We start from the raw sequence: 12990 nt of genomic DNA, 5'->3' as shown, positions 1-12990 counted from the left end.
GGTTCGGACTGGTTCTATAGAACCGGTTGTTATGGGTCTGCACAGTTCGGAGAACTGGCAAATCGTGCCCCTGGCTGGCCCCGCCCCTCTCCGCCCACCCTTCCCCTCCCAGTCAGTCCTTATCGCGCATGCCCGACATTGCTGACTGCATTCTCCCCCGCCCAGTCACTCCTTAAGGTATTTCTTTTTTTCCCTCCCGATGATCAGCTGTTCTGATGATCAGCTGTGTCCGGATCCCCCTCGCTGTCTTACTGCTTCGCACAGGAGGCTTCCCTGAGGCCCAGGAGGTCAAAAAACGGGGGGGGGTGTTGCAAAAGAAAAAGAAGAAGAAGAAGCCATGTCCACCCAGTCACATGGCCACGCCACAGAACCGGTTGTTAAAAATTTGAATCCCCTGGGAACGGTGCTTATTTCCATTTCAAGGCCCTTGTGCCACGGCTGTCCAGAGACATTTCCATGGTCAGATGTGAAGCAGGAGCAAGGACGAAAACTCTGCCCGTTTTGTGGCGCTCGGGTTTTGAACTCGGGCTGCCAGCTTTCTCTAACCCTAACTTTTCAACTTAGAACCATTTCTTTAAAAAAGCTTATAAAATTGGGTATGACTTATTTAATGACCGCGTCACTTAACGATGGAAGTTTGGGTCCCAATTGTGGCCGTACCTTGAGGACTATCTGTAGGGAAACATAGTTGGAAATGAGCAATGATACCTGAGGAGAGGGTACCTGGTGGGCTTCAAATTCAGTATATGTTCATTTCATTGACGGTGTCTGAGCTGGTTGGGTACAATCAGGGTTCGGTCATCCCTTGAGACTTTCAAGAAGAGAGACTGGACTGCCATTTGTCAGAAATGGTGTAGGGTCTCCTGCTTGGGTGGAGGGGTTGGACTAGATGACCTACAAGGTCCCTTCCGACTCTGCTAATCTGTTATTGCATTGCAGAGGTCAGCGCAAAGGTCAGCCAAGGGAAAGCGAGGAAGTGGGCGGAAAATAAACTGCCCTTCTCTAACTCTATCATTTGCCCCACAGAAAGAATGCAACAGGTAGTTTGGGTTGTTCCTTCTGCAAAACAAGGAGAAAAGATGGAAGGGAAGACAAAGAGGCATTCAAGATAATAAGCAGGTTGAGAGCAGATTCTCTGTAGGAAAAAAAGAAAGAAAACCTGGTGCTTTGTAATTTAGATCCAAAGTAGGAGGGAGTCAAAGATAAATAAATTCACACACATGGTAGGTAAGGACACGTGGATAGAAATGTATTCCCTCTTCTGGTTTTTAGTACAGTGGGCTCAGCCACTGAAAATAATGTTGAGGGCCCATCAAAGGAGGTTGTTCTTTACAAGGGAGTCTGAGCCAACAGCAGAATGTGCAGTCAGCAAGTGACGGACACCAAGTTAAGACGGTTTTAAACGTGGTCAAGAAATGGCTAGGAGGAAGGCTTGGCGGCTGTTCCCTATTAGCACGCAGGGGTTTTTTTAAGTGCCAGTCTTGGAAAGGTATGTTTTGCGAAGAGTGCCCAGATCATTACTTCTTTTGGCTCCAGAGACAATGGGGATTTTGAACTATCATTAGCTGAAGCAAACCACTGAACAGCATAACGTAACAACTCTGCGTGCCAAGCAAGAGGATACCCAGCTGCCAAGGAACTCTTTAATAATGAAGGAGAAATGCCCCGTGGACAGTTTCCACAACACCTAATGTTCCTTGTAGAAGCTCCCTCTTATAACAATCACCCCACAATTTTTAAAAATCAAAACCTGGTTACCAGGACTTCATCATGGTCTAAGGTCCAATCGACAGGCTTCAAGATCTGATCTTGCCTGGCTGGTGCATTTCTGGAAAGGGAATAAAAAATCTGAGACTTTCGCTGTGAGAAAAGCTTTGAAGCTACGTGAAGATGCCCTCCTTTCTCTAAAGCAGGGTCTCCAACCGTGGCAACTTTTAAGATGTGTGGACTTCAACTCCCAGAATTCCTCAGCCAGCTTTGCTGGCTGAGGAATTCTGGGAGTTGAAGTCCACACATCTTAAAGTTGCCACGGTTGGAGACCCTGCTCTAAAGGATGGAGGGAATGTGTTCTCTTTTGTTCAGCAAGCAAAAGTGAAAAACATGAGCTCTAAACTTCCAGACTTTTCATTGTTTGAAGGGGAAATCAAAATATGTCACTATGCTCCTTGAAATAACAATAGTCTTCCACATTGCTAATATGGGGCAGCAGTGATAAAAAATATAACCGTATCTCTATCAATGTTTGTGATGTTTCTGAATGACCCTGGTTGATTGTTTCAAGGCAAAGAATTGGGATGGAAGAGGCATAAGCTGTTTTGGATCCTCCAGAAGTTGGAATCCTCCACACTTCTTTGGCATTGGCTATGCTGGCTGGGCTTGTTGGGAAAATCCAAAACTTCTGTAGAGCAGTTAGGGTCATGGCTTTAATCCAGCTTCAAAGCTCTTTTCATATTCTGGTGTTCATATTGGCGCAGAAGATTGATCTTGGTTTTCTGGTACATCGCGTGGATTAGATGGTGGATGAGAAGAAGCTAAGCCTGACGGAGGTGTCCCAAAGGTGCTTTTCGAAGAGGCAACTGGACTTTCTTTGTTTTTGCTTGAAGATGTTTCACTTCTCATCTAAGAAGTAGCTTCATTCAGAAGCTGAAGAAGCTTCTTGGATGAAAAGCGAAATGTCTTCAAGAAAAAAACAAAGTCCAGTTGCCAGTTGAAAACACCTCTGGGACAGCCATGACCTGGATGACTGAGAACATAGACTAATAATGGCTTGTTCAAAAACAAACAAACCATAGCTTAGTTATTCTCTTCAGTTCAGGTGGAGTTATCCGCCATTCATTCAGAAGCTGAAGAAGCTTCTTGGATGAGAAGCGAAACGTCTTCAAGACAAAAACAAAGAAAGTCCAGTTGCCAGTTGAAAAAGCACCTCTGGGACAGCCATGACCTGGATGACTGAGAACATAGACTAATAATGGCTTGTTCAAAAACAAAACAAACCATAGCTTAGTTCTTCTCTTCAGTTCAGGTGGAGTTATCCGCCATTCATTCAGAAGCTGAAGAAGCTTCTCGGATGCGAAAAAGCAAAACGTCTTCAAGGAAAAACAAAGGAAGTCCGGTTGCCTCTTGAAAAACTACCTTTGGGACTGAGAATCTCCATAGACCTGATGGAAGTGGTGGGTTGGGAAAGCCGATTCCCTTCCATTAACGTAGTTGTGGTCTCCTTTCTTTCTCTTGCAGTATCGAAGGAGAGTATGTTCCGGTAGCTGGTGATGAGGTCACCTACAAGGTGTGCACCATTCCGCCGAAGAATGAGAAGCTTCAAGCTGTAGAGGTCAACATCACTCACCTAGCTCCAGGCACAAAACATGAGACGTGGTCGGGACACGTGATTAACTCCTAGAGGGAGTTCTGAAGCCATGTTGACTGAAGAGGACTATTGGATCGTGTTCAACAGCCCGATGAGTTTTCTGCAGATTGTGTAATGGAAAACAGGGTTCCAAAAGTGGCCAGATTAAAAACCCCCTTTTTTTTTACAAAAGAAAAAAGAAAGAAAAATAGCACCATGATTTTCAAAGTATACAAATTTAATAAGTGGAAAAATCGTAGTTTTCGGGCTGGCAGGAAAGCAGAAGTTTAGCTCTTGCTTTACAATTTGAATGTTTGTTTTCATTCATTCATTGAGTAGGATACTCAAAAGATCTTAGAAAGATCTCATCGGAAGAGGAGAAATTGGAACGGATCCCTCTGTTCAAAAGATGGCATCCTCTGGGTGGCCCTTCCTCAATCTGATACCTTTCAGACCTTGAACTTCACGCTCAGAAGGCTAGGCTGGCTGTGCAGCATGGTGTTTGAAGTCCCAACACAACTGAATAGATCAGATTGGAGAAGGCAGCAGCAGCTGGTTAGTCAAAGAGGCGTTCCGCTTTGGTGGGTAGTATTAAGGGGCAAATAATTTAGGATAATGTTTCTTTGCTTTATAGCAGAAAATTACTGATTTTGCTGGTTATTATTATTATTATTTGTTTGTTTTCTTTTTTAGATTATGGAAGCCAAGGGTAATAGCTTGAGGAAATACCTACAGAGGATTTGTGTTCCTATCATTTGATATTCTTCTTCAACATTTTAGAGCAGTTAAAAGGGCAACAAAATGCAGCCTTTTCACGTAGAAACTTTTTTTTACATAGTGTTTTGGTTGAATATTTGTGTGTTGGTTGCTTTTATTTTAATTTTTCTCAAAAATATACACATCAGCTTTTTGGCAGTGGCTTGCTGCATGTACCTACCTACCTACATACCTCTCTCTCTCTCTCTCTCTCTCTCACACACACACACACACACCTCTACCCGATTCAAACTTTGAAATCATTGTTGGCTTCTTCTCTAGCTGACAATCTCTGCTATTACAGCTGTTGTGGGCATGCACATATTTAAAGGTTTGAGGTTTGCAGTTTGCAGTTCATCTTCATTTCAAAAATGCTTTTGCTATTTGTCCAGCCGAAAAATAATGTCCTGAACAGTATTTAACTTTTAGAGGGAGTGGTGGAAGGAAACGAGATATTTGGCATGAGTTCCCTTTGGGGGGGGGGGGGAGTTGTGTGGAAGTATTAACAGTCACTGACAAATGACAGATAAAATATAAAAAATAAAATACTTGCGGTTTGAGGAAACCTGGAACTGTCTGTGCTGTTTCTTAAACAAAACACGTCCCATTCTGTGCTGTGTTGCAAAATTATCTCTTTAATTTTCTCCAGAGGGTGACTGGGAGGGGTGTGAGATACAGGTAATCCTTGACTTACAACCGTTTGTTTAGTAGGAGTAGTAGTAATTTATTGTCATTGCACCTCGTGCAACAAAATTAAATGCCATCTTCAGTGTACATTATAACTATAAAAACATACAGTATGCCACATATGCTGTACCTGTGCACTTGGTTTTTCTTGCCTAAATGTAGAACCTTATTTTTTTCACCATTGAGTTTCATTTTGTTAGATTCACTTAACAACTGTGAAGAAGGGTTGTAAATTGGGGCAAAACTCACTGAACAAATGTCTCACTTAACAGCGGAAAATTTTGCGCTCAAGAAGTTGAGAACTCTCTGTGTTCACAACGGTTGTAGGATCCTGGGATCATGCGATCACCATTTGCAAAGTTCCTTGCTGGCTTTGGACAAGCAGAATTAATGGGAGAAATAGATTCACTTAATGTCCATATGAGTCACTTATTCAGTATAGTGATGCACTTAAAAACCATGGCAAAAAAAAGCCCTTAAAATTAGGTGTAACTCATTTAAGCTGCAGTGTAACTCTCTTAACTCCCTCATTGCTTTGCGTAGCGATGGAAATTCTGGTTTCCATTGTGGTTATATTGCACCTAGTTTTGGTCGCCACGATATAAAAAAGATGTTGAGACTCTGGAAAGAAGAGCAACAAAAATGGTTAGGGGACTGGAGACTGAAACGTATAAAGAACGGTTGCAGGAATTGGGTATGTCTAGTCTAATGAAAATAAGAACTAGGGGAGACAAGATAGCAGCGTTCCAATATTTGAGGGGCTGCCACACAGAAGACAGAGTCAACTTATTTTCCAAAGCACCTGAAGTCAGACAAGAAACAATGGATGGAAATTAATCAAGGACAGAAGCAACCTAGAACTAAGGAGAAATTTCCTAACAGTGAGGACAGTCAACCAGTGGAGCCGCTTCCCTTCAGAAGTTGTAGGTGCTTCCATCACTGGAGGCTTTCAAGAAGAGATTGGGAAACCACTTGTCTGGAATGGTATAGGGCCTCCTGCTTGGGCAGAGGGGTGGACTGGAAGCCCTCCAAGATCCCTTCCAAATCTTATTCTGTCATCACTCGATGACTACCTTTGTCTGTTTTCCGATGGCCCCGTCCTCTTTCCAGCCTCCCTGGCTTAGCTCTTGAATTTAATCTCAAGGAAAAGTATTAAAAGTCTCTCCCCCCCGATTAGGAAGTGTGGTACCCAGAAGGAATGCAAAGTTGCATCACAGGAAATGCAACAGTTACACCCTCTGCATCTCCCAACAAAATCTGGTAAAAAAAATGCTGCCAAGAGAAACTCTCAAGCCCCCTTGAGGAGGTGGAAAAGCCTCTTTTTGCAAAGCGCCGCAGGGTCAATCAGTTGCCCCGGGTGGATTTGGGCATAGCTGTCATTGCATCTGATCATTGTGAGTTCAATTAGCAATCCAAAAAAAAACAACCCATGGAGACCAAGCTCCTTGGCAGAGAGGGCAGGGTGATCTTTGCACAGATCAGGCACACGTTTACACACTGAGGTGCTTTGCAATTTGGTGACAAAAGGAACCCACACCTGAGTGGGCGGCTTTGTTCTTCACCTTGTTCTGCCTGATTTTTTTGCTGGGTGATTCAGCTTCTGTTCAGTTAAAAATGCCACTTAAAATGGCACCACCCAAGACCAGATTAATTTTTATTTGTTTGTATAGTGTAAGAGAGAGAGGGAGAGGGGGAAAGAGCCGGGGAAGGGGGGAGGAGGAGAGGGGAGGAAGAGAAAGGGAGAGGGGAGAGATAGAGGGAGGGAGAGGGGAGGGAGGGGAGAGAGATGGAAAGAGAGAGAATTCTTCAAATTGAGTCAATGAAATAATAGAAGTCTGAAAGTCCGGGGGGGAAGGGTATGAAAATCAAAATAAAAAACAATTTATGAATTCAGCGTCCTGGCTACCTCCTGCTGCTCGTCCAGATCTGGAAGCCTGAATCTTGCAAAGCCAAGCCACAAGCTTCAAGGGTTGTTTTCTTTTCCTTTGCCATGGAGATTGCATCGTTGTTTTTAATAATTTACCAATCTTATAACTCCCACCTGCCTTTGCAGCCCTCTGGGTAGCTGTGCTTGGTTTACTTTTCATGCATAGATGTATATTGCTGGCCAGAACCAGAGAGTTAGGCAGCAGAGAAATTGCAACGTAGAAATTTAATAAATTATTACTATGGGTGGTCACAGTCAGCCAGATGTTTAGATTGGATTTTGGCATCTTCACCTATCGAGTCTTTCCCAAAATTTGGGATAGGTCGATCTTGTTTCAGGGCTCATGGTTTATGGTGGTGAGTGTCTTGACTCATATTTATGACTGTTGATGTGTCCTGTGATCCCCTTTTGCGACCGTCTGACGAACAATGCCAATGGGGAAACAACTTGCAAGGATTGGCTTAAAAACTGTGGCAACCAAGTCACAAAATGGAGCAAAACTCACTTAGCAAGGAAAATTTGGGCTTAATTGTGGTCATAAGTTGAGGACTACCTGTAGTGAAAAGGTTTGGTTTTTAAAAGTCCTCTTTAACATCTCTGCAACTTCAGAGATTAATTAGTGCAAGAACAATTCCATATTTCTGGTAACTCTTGTGCTATTTATTCCTCTTTTGCCTTTCCTTTCCTTTCAATTGGCAGGAAATACATTCCATGGACTTGTCGGCTGGTTTTAAGAAAACACACATCTTCCCACTTCTCTTTACGCAATGCTGCAAATATATTAGTTACGCTATTTCTGGACTTCTATTGAAGGCCGGTCCAAGTCCACTTCCTTCATCATGAATTGGGGACATTCTTGCTACATTCCTCTGCTTTGTCTAATTAAGATTAATTACACGCTCCTGGAAGTGGGAAGGATGCGGAAGCCCAGCCCAACCCACTCCCCAATCTTTACTCCCAGGTTCCTGGGAGATTTCAGTAAGGAGTTTTCTACAAAAGAAGCCATTTTGACATCTGCGTATTTTTTTTTTAAAAAAAAATGCTTTAATGCCTTGACGTCTTTAAGACGGGTGGAAAATACTAGACTGTGCAGAGATGGATAGATTGACATTAAAAATAAAGGACAAAGAAGACACAGAATATTACTTAAAATGGAATAGATTTTACGAGTGAAGAGGTGGAAATTAGGCGAAGAAAGATGACTGCTATCTATGAATTAAATATAAAGAGGGTTTATAATTATAAATATGCTGATATAATTAACAGAATTATAAATAAGCTAATATGAAGAGAAATCTAGTCAAAATTATTATTACACTATTACTATTGTTATTAGTATCAATGTTAATATTTCTGTTTGTTTTCCTTTTGCTTTTTCGTAAATCATATGCCCTGACAATACACAGTTTTCAAAATGTTTATGAATAAAAATGAAACACATACTTTAAAAAAAATTGGGGTGGACTTCAGCACTGCCAAAATTCTGGAAATTAAAGTCCACATTTTTTAAAAGTGCCAATTTGAGAAAAACGTAAGGCCAGACAAGGAATAACGGATGGAAACTTAACAAGGAGAGATTCAACCTAGAAATAAGGATAATTTTTCTGACAGTTGAAAGCAATCAACCCATGGAACAGAAGTTGCCTTCAAAAGTTGTGGGAGCTTCATTATTGGAAGCTTTCAAGAAGAGACTGGACAGCCATTGGTCAGATATGGTGTAGGATCTCCTGCTTGGGCAGGGGGGTTGGACTAGATGACCTACAAGGTCCCTTCCAACTCTGGTAATCTGTTATAAAAGACTTCTGGCTTTTGCTACTAACATGGCCCTCCTACAACAGTAAACTATTTCAAGTGAAAATTGAAAAGTTAAGTTATAGGTTTACCAGGTATTCCAGTATCTTAATTACAGAGCTATGACTGCAGTAAATCATGCTTACAATATGTGCTTCCTGAGGCATAAATGTGCCACAGGATGCTAAAAACCTAAAACTATAACTTTAAATTGGTAAAATCTGGATGTGTGTTGTAAATGAGCGCTTCCTAACCTTTTTGGCACCAGGGACCAGTTTTATGGAAGACAGATTTTTCCACAGACTAGAATGGGAGGGAATGGTTTCATGTGCACTTTAGATCCTGCACATGCGCAGATGAAGCTTCATTCGCTTATGCGGCGCAATTCCTAACAAGCTATGGACCGGTATCAGTCTGCAGCTTGGGAATTGGGGACCCGTCGTAAATAATCCCTAATAAAATAATGTTTATGTTTCTGTAGAATAGAGACTGCCTAAAAATATGAAAACGATGACAGCACAATGGTGCAAAATTAATGATTTTTCCTGGCACACACGTGACTCAAAATTGGGGCCCAACATACTTTTTTAAAAAATGGTCTTTTGCTTCATGCGTAAAGCAAATATTTTGTGGAAGGAAGGAGCACCCTTTAGTTTCCCTTGAGATCCTGAACTAAACCGATATTACAGAAGCTTAAACAAACCCAAACCTGGTTTGCTCCCAATGAATAAGGGACCAAATCCATCTTCCTGTGGTTTATTCAGGAACTGTCAATGAGTGTGATGAATTTGATTCTCCTTCTTTCAAAAGGTCAGTTAGGTTAAATTAAGTAGGGCCTTACATTTGAAAGCCAGTGTTGCAAAGAAGTTGCTCTCCTTCCAGCTTGATTAAAAGGCAGGCTTCAAACCTCTCAAAAGGCAGAATAAGGCCGGTCCTGATTTTTAAAGTCAGGTTCAAGAGTTTCTGAGCATCCTGATAGTTTCAGTCATCTCAAAATCTCAGGAATGGGAACAGCTGTTTCTGGATTCAGGGGTGGAAAGAGATCGAACACCGGACAGAAGATGCAAACGATTCATTTTAATGAAAGAGGATCCAGCTTCATCCAGAAATACAGTACAGTACAGTTTCCCAGAAATCTCATTGCAGATCAACCCGGTTGATTTTTTTAGACTTGAAAACCCTCCAGTCTTCCTCCAGTGCATTAAATTCCAAACATAAAAGGGAAGCATCAAACTCTGTCCCAGATTCAAGAAGGGCTCAGAACAAAGGTGGACTCGAAGGGAGGAAAAGTCAGGATATCTCTCTCTCAACCCAGCTCCCCAGGTGATGTTCCCCAGGTGTTTTGCACTACCTTTCCAAAAAAAAAAGGCTCTACAGTGGGAAGGGCCAGACTGCAGGCATGGCATGAGAATGGAGGGCATAAACACAGGGTCAGCCAACTTCCTTCAAGAGACATCCAAACGTCATTGGAACAAGAATATCCTTGTTCTGTAGCAGAAAAACGGAATCACGACCCAACGGTTAAGAATTACTCAGCACTAAAAAGACATAACAGCCCAGATTGTGTAGTTTTGGCCAGTGGAGTTCTACCCCACAGGTGATTTGGGAAATAGCTTGGCACCAGAGGTGGGATTCCTAATTTTTTTACTACCAGTTCTGGGAGAGAGTGTGTCACATCCATGCGCAGCATTCAAAATACACCAATTTCAAGCACTGCAGCTTACCTGCTAGGCAGCCCTGATTAAGTAGAACAGCTGAGACGCGGGAATGCACTGTGCTGCGCAAATCAGTTGAGCTGAAAAACGCGGAAATATAGGACAGGACAGAGCGGGGGGGGGGGCGGCGATTGGGTGGGGCCAGCTGCTTGGCATAGGTGAAGCTGTGCAAGCGTCATGAGCTGTTCTCACAAATTGTTGGGGGGGGGGGGGAACGAGGGGCATCGGAGAGGGGCCTCGGGAGACAAAGCAAATCCCGCAGGAGCTTCCGTGCTAAGAAAGGGTCTCCAGGTTTAGGACTCATCCCCTAAAGTTAGGAGGCTCCAGAGCAAAATTCTGAGCGACTTTCATTTTTAAGACCTCCCCTCCTCTGCTTTCCGCTTGGAAAACGGCTGTTTCCTTCTCAAGAAGGAACTGATCCCCAAACCGCAGTAAGCCATCCAACCGGCTTTTATTCTGGGGAACCAAGTTTGTGCAAAGATGGTTTATGAACCCTGGATTAGGGCTCATTACATGGTGCAAAATCAATGCCGTTCCTTGCTCAAACAGAGGGGAAGAAAGCATTGCATCGTGCAATAGGCCAGCTCAGAATAGCTGAGCGGACGGATGGGATAGTTGGAGATCCTTCCTCTCCTTTCCACCACCTCCCCCCCGGCCCCCATACTGATGCTACCCTAACCCTTTCCCCCCGGTTTCCATTATTTGGATTCAAATCGTGGTCCTGAACCTGGCTTGCGTCCCTTCGGTGCAAAAAGCAGCCTGTGATCTATTTGAAAAACAAGGCTTCGCATATCTCTCTCGTCTGCTCGGGCGAAGAGACACTGTGCCCGACGGTTCTGGGATCCATGTAAATTTCGTAGTCGTTTCCACCCTGCAAAGGAGACCAACAATGGAAGAAATCGATCCCAGGGAGGAGGAGGAGGAGGAGGAGGAGGAGGAGGAGGAGGAGGAGGAGGAGGAGGAGGAGGAGGAGGAGGAGGAGGAAGAAGAAGAAGAAGAAGAAGAAGAAGAAGAAGAAGAAGAAGAAGAAGAAGAAGAAGAAGAAGAAGAAGAAGAAGAAGAAGAAGAAGAAGAAGAAGAAGAAGAAGAAGAAGAAGAAGAAGAAGAAGAAGAAGAAGAAGAAGAAGAAGAAATAATAATCTCTCGGCCCACTTTGCTCAGCAAACACATTTCTTTGCTGCCCTTGAAAAAGTAGCTCAAAAAATTATTCCTGCTAAAAATTCTCTTCTGTTTTTCAGCAACTATGTTCTAGAGCAGGGGGTCTCCAACATCTGGCCACGGGCACTGACGGAGCTGTCGTAAATTGAACTGAAAGTTCCATTCCTGTTTTCAGGTTGGAAAAAAACATGTGACTTGAAATCCAGGAAGGAAATCTCTCCACAGTTCTCCAGCTCTATGTTTAACTGGCTACTTTAGAGAGAATATCTTTCTGAAAAATAAACCTTGGGCAAAAACTGCAGAGCTACTGACTAGATAAACAGCTTTTGTGTTTCACCCAAAAGCTTTCACACTTCGGGGAGTCATTATTATTGAATGCAAGGGTCCCCAAACTTGGCAACTTTTAAGACTTGTGGACTTAAACTCCCAGAAAAGCTGGTTGGAGAATTCTGAGAGTTGAACTCCACAAGTCTTAAAGTTGCCAAGTTTGGAGACCTCTGGTGTAGGTCATCAACTATTTGATCAACTACTGCCTGAGCTACACTGCAACAATGAAGCTCCCCAGAAAAAGGTAGGTCCACAGGTGTTTTCCTATACAGGTAGCCTTCGACTTTACAGATTTACAGAGTGGGAAGGGACCTTGTAGGTCATCTAGTGCTACCCCCACCCAAACAGGAGACCCTACACCAGAGGCCTCCAAACTTGGCAACTTTAAGACTTGTGGACTTAAGCTCCCAGAAAAGCTGGCTGGAGAATTCTGGGAGTTGAAGTCCACAAGTCTTAAAGTGGCTAAGGTTGGAGACCCCTGCTCTAGAGGGAAGAATTCTATACAGGCAATCCTCAACTTACAACTTTAGGTTTAGTGACCATTTGAAGTTGCAACACACTGAAAAAAGTGACTTATGACCGTTTTTCACACTTACGATCCTTATAGCATCTCCGTGGTCGTCTGATTAAAATTTGAACTTTTGGCAACTGGTTCATATTTATGATAGTTTCATTGTCTTAAGGGTCATATAATCATCTTTTGCAACCTTCTGGCAAGCGGAGACAATGGGGAAGCCAGCTTCACTTAAAAACCCTTTGGTGCTAACTTAACAACTGCAACGATTCACTTAACAACTGCAGCAAAAAAACGGTTATAAAAAGGGGCAAAACTCAACAACTGTCATGGTTGTGCTTTTCCAGGAGGCAACTGGATTTCCTTGTTGTTGTTTTTCTTTTGAAGATGTTTCGCTTCTCATCCAAGAAGCTTCTTCAGCTCTGACTGGATGACTTTTATTCCTTGCCTATTTCTTCCCCACTATCCTTCCTGTCAAGAGCTGGAGAAGCTTCTTGGATGAGAAGTGAAACGTCTTCAAAAGAAAAAAACAAAGAAAGTCCAGTTGCCTCCTGAAAAAAAATCCCCTTTGGGACAACCAGGACTTGGAGGACAGAGAATCTCTACAGACTTGTCTCAAAAGCCATAGCTGGACCTTACCAGCTTCTTCTGGCCGCCTACTCACCGGCATGGTCTTGTCTCCAAAGAAATAGATCTTTTCGAAGTTGTCCTGGGCAACAATTCCCAAGCAGTACCGTTTGTCCCAACCATTGGGGAAGACGTCGAAGCTGAT

At 43.0% G+C, this 12990-nt stretch overlaps 2 protein-coding genes across 6 annotated transcripts in view; one reads left to right on the top strand and one right to left on the bottom strand.

Moving 5' to 3' along the window:
- CARHSP1 (calcium regulated heat stable protein 1) overlaps nt 1-4671 on the top strand; it is a 28741-nt gene extending 24070 nt beyond the window's left edge. For all 5 annotated transcript variants that reach the window (XM_026689182.2, XM_087973155.1, XM_087973153.1 and 2 more), the window contains exon 4: nt 3235-4671. In XM_026689182.2, coding sequence (XP_026544967.1) covers nt 3235-3397 — 163 coding nt within the window. In that variant the 3' untranslated portion in view covers nt 3398-4671. The remainder of the gene's footprint in view (nt 1-3234) is intronic.
- Nucleotides 4672-9566: 4895 nt separating this feature from the next.
- PMM2 (phosphomannomutase 2) overlaps nt 9567-12990 on the bottom strand; it is a 20815-nt gene continuing 17391 nt past the window's right edge. The window contains exons 7-8 of the mRNA XM_026689178.2: nt 12883-12990; nt 9567-11090 (exon numbers count right to left, since the gene is read on the bottom strand). The exon at nt 12883-12990 is cut by the window's right edge and continues 8 nt beyond it. Of these exons, the coding sequence (XP_026544963.1) occupies nt 10986-11090; nt 12883-12990 (213 nt within the window). The 3' untranslated portion in view covers nt 9567-10985. The remainder of the gene's footprint in view (nt 11091-12882) is intronic.

Source organism: Notechis scutatus, chromosome 12, assembly GCF_049901735.1.
Source record: "Notechis scutatus isolate UNSWTSFEM ecotype Mainland chromosome 12, rNotScu1.2, whole genome shotgun sequence".
Classification (NCBI taxonomy): domain Eukaryota; kingdom Metazoa; phylum Chordata; class Lepidosauria; order Squamata; family Elapidae; genus Notechis; species Notechis scutatus.
This window is presented reverse-complemented; position numbering and strand designations above follow the sequence as displayed.